The following is a 10,999-nucleotide window of genomic DNA, read 5'->3' as shown; positions in this document are numbered from 1 at the left end:
TAATCATTTATAAAACATTAATTTGAGCTGAGTTTTTTGTATGTGCTATTTCTTTATGTAGGGCTTTATGTGCAAACGTCATGGCAAGTTGGCAAAATTGAATATAACCATACACAGATAAAAGTAAATTAGGCCAACTTTTTCACACTTAAATCATGTTAAAATGCATAATGTGAATGTCTTTTTGACTATATGACTATACTTTTGAAGCCTTGAGTATTTTAATGTTTTACAGATTGGACCTAAAGCACCTCAAAATGTAACCGAGATTTTTGAAAAATAAAACAATTATCAGCAAAATATCAGTCATTACACGACCTTTTGAATTTTCATTAGCAATATAAATTCCTTTATGCAAAGGAACGTATGTGTTGGGATACATTAAGCCATGGTGCTCATGCTGTGATGTGACTGAGTCTGGCTCACGTCATTTGTCTACACTGATTATTCGGTAACACTTTACAATAATAGTACATGAATAATCATGTACTAATACCTGAATTAATCATTACTTTACTATGAACTAATGATGATTTAAGCTTATATGACATGAGTCATATGAATTCCTTTATGAATATACCATCTTAACTACACGTTAGTACATGCTTGTTAATTAATGCATGCATTAATTAACATTTCAGGGTAAACTAAATCAAACATGCTCTAGATCAGAAGAAAGATGTACTAAAAGGTCACAATGTAAAATTTTTCATAAATTTGACACCAGCAACTGTCACAAACATCAGTGAATGACACTAGATGTCTTGCAATGTTTACATTTAACCTTTCTCATTGAACACACAATGATGCATTCATCATTAAAAGCAATTTAATCTAATTCTGTTTTAAGTGATTCCACTGCTGCCATCAAGAGTGAAATACCTACACTAACATATTCATTAACAGATGCAATTTGCTGAATTCAAATCAGTGTTAGGACAGATGATGGTTATTTATGTGGTTATTTTATGGATTGGTTTACTGTCTTTATATCATAATGCAGTTGGATGTTGGTCAGTTAGGGTTCTCTTCTTTTGGGTCACAAAATGTGTCCATTTTCTAGAGCAAGTTTGATTTAGTTTACCCCGAAATGTTAATTAATGCATTAATTAACAAGCATGTACTAATGTGTAGTTAAGATGGTATTCATGCAGGAATTCATATGACTCATGTCGTAGTTAAGGTTCGTTCCTCATTAGTACATGTCTTAACTCATCATTAGTTCATAGTAAAGTAATTATTAATTCAGGTATTAGTACATGATTATTCATGTACTATTATTGTAAAGTGTTACCGATTATTCTTCTCATTTTACTTCCTGTCTGCTCTTTATTAATAATAAAGGCAAAAATAAAACAAGGTAGCCTATGATAATACTGATATATAAAAAAAAAACAGTGCTGTACAGTGATTGTGTTCTTTACCGGCTCCATGTCCATCAACACCTGTTGTATGTTTTTATCTCTCGGAGTCTCTCACTCTATTTGCTTTGCTTTTGTATTTTGGCCAGGCCGACTCCTGTGAAATTACAGAGGTGTGTGTTGTCTTAGCAGGAAAGCTTCGTCCAGATTGGTCAATGCAATGTTTTCTTGCATTTAATGCACAGTACTTCATGCAAACCTGCTACGACAACACACCATAATGTCTCAATGTCATAATCGTCTCATTGTCAGATATCCACAATTTAAGTGAAAAGTTCCCTTCCTGCATCTTGAGAAGCTTCTTTACCTGTGGAAAAATTCACCAGGGGATTGAGGTTTGAGGGGTAGACATAAACGAATACACAACCACAGCCTTGCTCTGACTTGCCACGCATTACCTTCATTGTTTAATTGGCCTCTGGGGATCGTGGGTGTAGTGCTTGTGTGTCACTGAGTTTGTCTGTGTGTCCCCAAGGAGAAGTTGCCATAGGTGAAGGGAAAAGAGTCAGACCTACCAATTAATGATCTACCTTTTCCCACAACACACTTGTTAACTCCTCAAACTGGCCTGTGCTTGACCACTCATTCAAAACATATATTTTAGAAAAAAAAAAAGCAAGAGATTTTATCAATAAAGTCAGCATTGGTTTATTCAACCAGTACAACTCGATCACACATATACAGCCTTTTTGTTAGTTCAGATAGAGGAGATATGGGTTATGATGCACTGACACTGACACTGTGCTGTCAAAGAGTTTGAGTCAAGCACAAAGTTCTGAAGGAGCTGAAGCAATTATTCCACACCCATTTTGTTGTGTGATTGATGCCTGCGATCGACATTAGGAAAGAAATGTTGTCAAATTGGACGGATGCTGAAACTGAAAACTCTACTCCATCCAAATGGATGTTAGTCAAAATATGTCTCTTTAAGGAGACAGATTACTGGAACAGTTACACTAGATTCTCTTGTAAGACTTCCAGAGTACTATGTAATTTGCAGCAAATCACTAATTTAAGGAGATCTATTTCTATTCTGTTTCAAATAAATGCTGTTCTTTTGAACTTGAAGTAAGAAAAGTAAGTTTTTTGAGCACCAGCATATTAGAATGATTACTGAAGAATCATGTGACAGAAGTCTGGAGTAATAATGCTGAAAATTCAGTTTTGCCATCAGGAATAAATCTCATTTTAAAACTGGAAAACTGTTATTTTAAATTGTAATTTATTTCACTATAATGCTGTTTTTGTTGTATTTTTAAGCATAAAAGAAGAAATATTTAAACAGCAGTGTATTTAATTTTAAAAAAAATGTCATTAGATTTAAACATATAAGACTAAAACAAACAGTTTGGATTATAACAAGATCCATCTCAATCATTTATTTTTTGTTCCAGTGAACTGCAATTGAAAACAAACACACTGGTAAATACCAAATCATATGTGCTTTAATATAATATGTGCTATTAGATTACAGCCGTGACCTGATAAAAAACAATTCCATTTTGATTCAAAGCAACCCATTCCATAATATATTGACTCTGCGCACACAGCCAACAAAAAGCCTCTCTTTCCTGATATGACCCTCAACAGACCATCAAACACACCTGTGCTGGCCTGTTTTATGTCAACTAACATAATGAGGGAAAAACAAGAGCGAAGGAGTTTGTTTGGAAAACGAGGCAGGCTGTTGTCCCGCAGGTCTCTTCTTCCATTGTTTCGTCTAAATGCCTCGTCTGCTCGCTCAGCTTTTAGGCACCCACTCAATTGTCAGTCTACTCACTTAAAAACGTTGGGTTAAAAATAACCCAACGAATAACCCAACTATGGGTTGGTATAGCACCTTCTCAACTGTGGGTTATTTTAACCCAATGCATTGGGTTAAATACCAGTTGGGTTAAAATAACCCAACAGTTGAGGTAAATATTTATTTTTATAAAGGTTATTTATAAGGTATTATTTATTTTTATAGCCTTATTTTAATAAATAAAATACACTGTTTTCAAATATATATTTTTTTATTGGACAATAAATATGTTTTAACATGTTTCAAGTATTAAATTATGAATGTAATAAATATAGTCATCCGGATGTAAAATCTTTATAAATATACACGTGTAATAAATAGAACAAACAATTATGATATGCAAATATTAAAATATACACATTCAATTTAAAACATGCATGCACTTACAGTACATAAATTAAAAACATACACAGATGTGCCTACACACACACAAAAAAATCTATCTGTACATACAGTACACAAATTTAATACAATAAAAAATAAACATGCTTAAAAAAAAACTATACTGTACACATTGTTATAAACACCTTAATATGGTGTTTGGCTACTGGACCTACTGATGATCAGTATTGAAAACAAAGCTTTTAAGGAGGTGGCAATGTATTGAAGGAACACCTCCAGGAATATTATAGACAGCATGCTGTAAAAACTCCCAAATGGGAGCAGAAGGCTTTGGGTAGTTAATGTCATAGATGTAGAATATTTTGAAGCATACATCCACTGCTTGCAGTATGGTCTCCTTTTCGATTGCCTCCCCGTTGAAAACGATGAAAACTTGGGAGGAGTTCTCTTTGTCCCCAAGCACCAAGATGTGTGGATCCTGGCTTGTCTCACTAGTTAGGTAATGCACCATATTAGTTCCAACCTTAAAAGATAAATATACTTTAGTTGGCATATATAGTGAGGAACATTCCATGGACACAATATATTTATTTACATGCCCATAATAAACAGCATGCTTGTGTTTCTGCACATCTTTCTGATTGATTCCAGCATTAGAAATGAGTGGATGATTTATTTATTTTTAATGGCATTTTGGATCATCAGAGGATTATGTTTGTTCATAACATTTAACTGCAGATTGTTTTGCAAATGAGGCAAAACATACTGATAATTTGTTTTGTGAATACATTTCATTTAATCATTAAGCAGACGCTTTTATCCAAAGCATTACATTTTTGTGCAAAATTTTATTTCAACAATATAAATAAACCTCAAATAATCCTATTCCTACTCCCGTCCTCAGGCCATTAACACAGTAAACACACTAATGAAGTAAACAACGTCCACAGGAGTGGATTTTTTTTTTTACTGTAAAAAAAGAAAGAAAAAATAATAAGCAACATTATGCATTTTAACAGCGGCGATGTTGTGTATTGTCTAGGCCACCACGAGACAAATCGGGATCGCAAATTGAACATGTGGCTCGACTTGAATTGCGTTCTTTTAACTGAAAGTACTGCCAAACAACACTTTTTCTTCTCACGAGTTCCATTTTCACTTTCTCACAGCCCACTGCATTCGAACGGTCACAAGTGTAAATAAGGTTTGGCCCCTTTAAGAGCTGCACGCTCCCTGTTGAAATGTCTGCAGTCTGTATTAGGGGTCGACCGATTATCGGCGCCGATATTAAGCATTGTTATGGTTGTCGGTATAGGCCATTTTAAAAAAAAATGCCGAAAAAAATATTGTATTTTGAAATGCGCTTTATTTGTCGGAACTCACCACTCTGTCAACTCTCACACCTCTGTCAGAACTCACCACTCTGTAGACTAAAATCCCCGCACATCTGATTTGTTGGGAGTCAAGAGTGTGGCCAATCAGCGCTGAAAGCTGAAGGCACTGAAAGTATTGCACACTTCTACACTGAAAGCACTCACTTACTGGAGCTGCTTCACTGATCACGCATCAGTTGTCTCTCAAAGTTAAGGCAGCAGCAGACTTTGCTGAAGTAGCAATAAATTACTTGTAGCAACAGTGTTTACTACACTGAAATGGCAAAATACCTCAATATAATAGGGCCCTGTGATTTCCGCGATGGAGAAAATAGACGGAATCCAGTCATAAAAACGGAATTTACTTTATAAAACGGAATATCACGGAATTTGTCAACTTTTTGATGAATTAATATAAAGCAGGTCAGTACAAATAAAATCGAATTTCAAACAGCAAAAAGACTATTTAAATAAGAATCCTGCCTGTCTCTAAATGAATGGCGCAGACGCGTGATTTCATTTACCACACACTCACTGGAGCACGCGTGACGCTTTCGCTGTTTTCAGCCTCAGCCACATCAATAAATGAGGACTAGGGCTGTCACTTTTGAGAAAAATCAAATTAGAACGGTTATCAAATATCAAGCAATGTATTTCAAATATATTCAAATTTCTATGAGCCCCGCCCCCACAAAAAAACAAACAAACACCGTAACGGAGATTCAATCACAAATTTATTAACAGTCTGACAGTCATAAACAGGACTCAGGCCTGTCTGAAAAAAAGCCTGTTTGACTTAATGTTTTAAACAGCAGGTTATCAATTTAATCTATATGAAGTGTCACTAAGCTACATGGGAAAAAACTGCATCGGAACAGCACGGCACAAACAATAACGTGACGGCTTAAACAGGAGCAGGAGTAAGGCCTTTAGCCTAGCCTAATTCATTTCTTAATATTGTTTGCTAGAAACACCAATTTATCAACTTGATCTGGATCAAGTGCGGCTCTCTTTTTGTTCCCCGAGGTGGAGAACACGCGCTCGGAGCGCGCACACGTGCCTGGCACACACAGATTTGCGCGTCAATGTTGAGAGAAGTGGTACGGTGTAGCTGTAGAACCCAAAATATTTCCAGACTTGACTTTTTAGATGAGTTGAGGTCGTAATTCTCCGCTCAGGCTGTCGTTCTGTGCGCTATCTTCCATGTTCAAAACAGGGAGGCTATTATTCGCTTGATTTGGTCATGGGCTTACGCTACAATACATTTAGAGCGCCCGCTCCTGGATGAGATGGCAAACAATAAAATAAAAAAATAAAACGGTCTAATCATAGACTGTAAAAAATGCGCTAAACATGGCACTTTAAAAACCGGATAGTTTATTTATAGTTCGTATACGGATATTTCACGTCATGTACGAATGCATATTCGAATATCCAATAAAACGTGACAGCCCTAATGAGGACATGAACATCATCTCCAGAGCCGATTAGTGACTTTTTAGTGCTTCAACTGAGAAAGGTTATCGTCATATCATAAACACGCAGAAACTCAAAGATCTCCGTGGTCAAAGGTCAAAATAAAAGTTCGGTTTTTCATAAGGCCCTAAAAAAATTATTTTTTATAAACTGTAAATAAATTGAATAAGATTGATGATTTCAATTAATTAGAAATGCTTTTTGATTACTAAAATTTTATTTAAACATTAAAATAGAATCTTTAAGTTTTATAAAATGTTTACAGAATGCTGCTGGGTGCTTCCTGCACTTTTTAAGTTATTATTATTATTATTATTAATAACAGTTCTCAGATTCAAAGATATGTTTAAAATCATTTAAAGAAAGTATTTGTCAAAACCCTTTGTTATTCATAATTTTGACATTAATTTACATTTTTACACCAGACATAGGCTATAGCCTATATATAGGTTAAAAATATCGGTTATCGGTATTATTTGATCTGTAATAATCGGTATCGGCCCTGAAAATCACATATCGGCCGACCCCTAGTCTGTATTGTATGTGCCGTGCGCCTTGAACACCCCATGTGTGCGGGCTATTTCTGTTTGATGCTCATTTTTATCTTATTTTGTTTATTAAGTAACGCTGTGGACAGTAGAACGTGTGACAGACAGTTACACAAGCTCGATTGGGGAATAAAGTGCGAGTTGTAAGATGACGATCGCCTTCGTGAGTCTGTCTGGGCTCTGCAATAACTTTAGCTGTGAGCTATCCCTATTTTTCTTCCTGACATAACACTTTACACTACAGGCTTGTTCGACTTGAACCGGCGCTGCACAGACCGATGACATCAAAGTACCGCGAGAGCAATTCAAAAGCATAAGGAGTGTCTGCTCTCTATTCGCTCTTGCGGTACTTTGATGTCATTCACCTATCGGTCTGTGCAGCGTTGGTTCAAGTCGAACAAGCCTAACGTAAACAACGGTGGCGTGACGTCGACGTATTGTGCAAGCCTAGGGTTCGGTTGGGTGAGAAAAATCAAAGGTTCGGCAGAAACCGAACCCCGTTAAAAAGCCCAATATTCATCCGAATCCAAATCCTGGATTCGGTACATCCCTAATATATATTTAAAAATTCAATTAAAAATAAAATATAAAGCCAGTTAACAGCTGATGTGGCAGTGTTATTTTTACTTACTGGTTTAATGTCGATGAAGCTGCGCTTCATTTCAGCATAAGTTGGACGGACCATTTTCCCATCTGTGCGGTATGGCGATGATGGCAGAACAGCAGGAAGGGTTTTAAAGGCAACTTCACCACGAACATCTTGAACGACAAGTTTACAGAAAGAATGCTTACAGTTTTCAAAAAACCAGTGGATCAAATCAAGTCTCACCCTACTTTTTTCTTGTTTAAATAATTACAGTATTCCTGAGGAAATGTATTTTTTTTATTCAATAACATGCCAGAAAGAGTGTGCTTACCATAGATATTTAGATACTAAAGGTAATTTTGGAAATTCCATATAAGTGATATGAAACTAATTTGGTCAACAGATCTGAAACTACCTGTGCAAAGACTAGAAATGGTATACTTTATGTGATTTGAATAGGATGTCCTACCATTTGACAGTGTTTCCAGACTTTCTAGAAGGACATCAGCAGCCTTGGGTTCTTTTCTTGCAAAAAGTAAAATCCGTTCAGTGAAGACAGGAGCCCAAAACTCATAAAGCCGGTCTGCATTGTCAGGGAATAAAACTCCAAAGTCCTGTGATATCTAAACAAAAACATTAAATTGCACATTTTTTGCAAGATTACAAATAACAATAGAATGAAGAATTTTACTTTTCTAAATAATGTAGGATTTCTACTACAGGCCAAGACAACCCTTCAGTAAATTAAATTCCCTAAAATGCAAATAATTATACTCACCATTCCAGGAAAATCATAAAGTCTGGGATATTCTCTGTTTATTTCCTCAACAGTTTTTGTACCAGAGGATCGAATCCACGCAGCACGATGAGGTGCTGTAAGTTTCATTAACTCCTCGACTTGGCTGTGAGGGCTTCTGTTGTTCTTTAGCCACTCAATCATAGTGTGAAGTTCAGGCAAAGATGACTCAGACTCTACAGCAGATAAAACACACTAAAATTAGGGAAAACATCTGGAAAAAACTTGAGTGATAATTAACTATCTTAGTGTTTCCCAAACCTGGTTCTGGGGTACCCCTAGCATTGCAAATGTTTTCTCTCTCCGATTAAAAACCACCGATTCAAATTATCAGCTTTTTTGGCACACACCAATAAAATTAATTATTAACAACAACAAAAAACATGTCATCATTTACTAACCTAAAAAACAGTTCTGGCCATTGTTTATGATTGACAGAACCACATTGGAAGTTGTTGTAAACATATAGGCAAGTAAGTTAGGAAGCTAAAATTTAGGATGTAAATGACTGAATTTGCTTATTTGAGTAATCCATTCCATTCAAGCACTTGTAGCCATAAGAGCATTGCTTCAGTTCTGAGGATTTTATTAGAAAATCATCAAGTGTTCTAAAATAGAAGCAAACAAACTGAGAGACTATACATGTAATATAGACCTACATTTATGTAATTTTAATGCACTGGTCTTTGCAGATAATTAAAGATGGCCATCTTTAAGCATGACTCTTTGGATTTATATGAAATAGTAACACTTGCGCATGAATCAACTGTCCTCAGCATCATCAAGCAGTCCTTATTGTTGAGCCCTGTACTGGCTACTTGTCCAGTTGCAAGTAAAAATCCATCATGACACATCCTTAGTTCTAACCTGGCAGTGGAAAACTTGGTCGGGAAGAGGAATTCTGTGATGGCTGTGGATGGCTGCGCTGTCTCTGACTGTGTGGGGCTCTAAGACGTTTCCTCACATTGCGTAGTCTTTCTTCCAGGTAACCTGTTGCAGGGTGACGATAACGACCAGGTGTATACCATGACTCCTGCAGCAAAGAAATGTAAATAAATCACTCTTATGAAAAAAAAGTGGGGACTGATACTCTTTATCAGCTCTCGATTATCTTCTAATCAGAATCAGCACAACTTACATATCCATGGCCCTCGTTGTTCTTCAGGCAAGGAAACTGGGCAGTTAGTGCCAAAGCCATCTCCTTTTTGATCTCAGCTGATGGGCTTTACAAATAAACAATCATTTAAATAGGCTAGTTTATTTATTTAAATGTATTGGTCAAGTGATTTTACTTGTACTCACGTTTCCCCAAAACGTTCCATCAAGTGAGAAACCAATAACCGCACCATCTGACGTCGCTCCTTGAGGCTTAGGTGCCTGTCTCGGTCTAAGGATGTTGTTAATGTTAATCCTCCAGATTTTATGAGTATTTCTCGTATATCCTGTGAAAAGGAGAATGCATGAACTAAAACATTCCATTCAATTCATTCTTAAAAATATATATAATAATAAAATTGCCAAAAACTCAAGTTCAGGTGAAGTTCAATTAAAAGACATATTACAAAGGTTGAGTTGCTTGTTCTTGTCTGGCAGCTTTCCACTATTGTCTGAGTTGGTGTTATTGGGTTTATCCTTACAGGTGACTGATTGTGACATGACTGATTGTTAACAGGGCTATGGTCCAGAGACTGTAAAAAGAAAAATAGAGGTAAATATCAGATGGTATCAGAAATTATCCACAATGAAAATTACCTTTACCTGTATTGAAGATTCTATGGGTGCAGCTATGCAGAATTGGTCTCACTAATTTTCATGTGTATTTAAAGAAAATAAAAAAATCATAAAAAGAAAACAACCCCTCCCCCCTATCATTTATAGTGCATGGAACACTTAAAAACGTCGATACCGTAGTGGAATATAGTAATGGTCATCATCACAGTCAAATGACTTGACTGCGTGTAATGGGTGAAAATCAAACAGTTCACTGACACTAAGTGCTTCCAAAACTTGGTCAGGAACAACAACATAGGCAAAGTAATGATGACTGAAACAAACTGTTGTCCATCTCTGAACTATTAGCTTCACTTTTTCATCAAGAGTGACTATTTTCTTAATACACCCAAACTGAGCATCTCCATCTGTAGTGCAGGACATGAAAACAGTCATACCTGGCCTATATACTGTGCCATTAACCTTGACCCATGAGGGGATATAAACCTCACTGGAACGGGGAAAATCTTCCAAGCTACCAGTAATATCTTGAACACCCTCGACTGACTGAAGAACGGACTTTTGACCTGAACCAATCTCGATTTCCTTCTTGAACAACCTGCCTGTCAACAGCTGAAAACACAGCATCATTTGGTGCCTGTATGCCATGGTTTTTGTGACATTTTTAAAATTACAAGTGACATGGCTTAGTCTTTTAAAAAAGCTATGTTTAGCTTCGAATCGCATGGCCCAGAAGTTGACAAGTGGGCCTATCTTTCTGAAACTAGATGGATAGTGAACCATGAAATGGTGTTTTGGTCTTAAATGCAACTGAGGGAACAACTCTAGGAATAGTGTATGATGGTCTTGAATGAGACTTCGGAGGTATATTGTGGCCTCAGCAGTCATGGATGGGGAAAATATCATTTCCATACAAGACAAC

At 36.3% G+C, this 10,999-nt stretch overlaps 1 protein-coding gene across 1 annotated transcript; it reads right to left on the bottom strand.

The window, feature by feature from the left end:
* Nucleotides 1–1,623: 1,623 nt before the first annotated feature.
* LOC143726074 (uncharacterized) lies at nt 1,624–9,571 on the bottom strand (the record flags this gene model as incomplete). Its single annotated transcript, XM_077219061.1, has 6 exons — nt 1,624–1,728; nt 7,596–7,723; nt 8,020–8,173; nt 8,329–8,522; nt 9,214–9,379; nt 9,485–9,571. Coding segments are annotated over 6 exons (834 nt in total), but the record flags the coding sequence as incomplete, so codon positions are not given.
* Nucleotides 9,572–10,999: the final 1,428 nt, after the last annotated feature.

Source organism: Siphateles boraxobius, unplaced genomic scaffold (assembly GCF_051911475.1).
Source record: "Siphateles boraxobius isolate OS27281-9 unplaced genomic scaffold, OSU_SipBor_1 77, whole genome shotgun sequence".
NCBI classification, from domain to species: Eukaryota; Metazoa; Chordata; class Actinopteri; order Cypriniformes; family Leuciscidae; genus Siphateles; species Siphateles boraxobius.
This window is presented reverse-complemented; position numbering and strand designations above follow the sequence as displayed.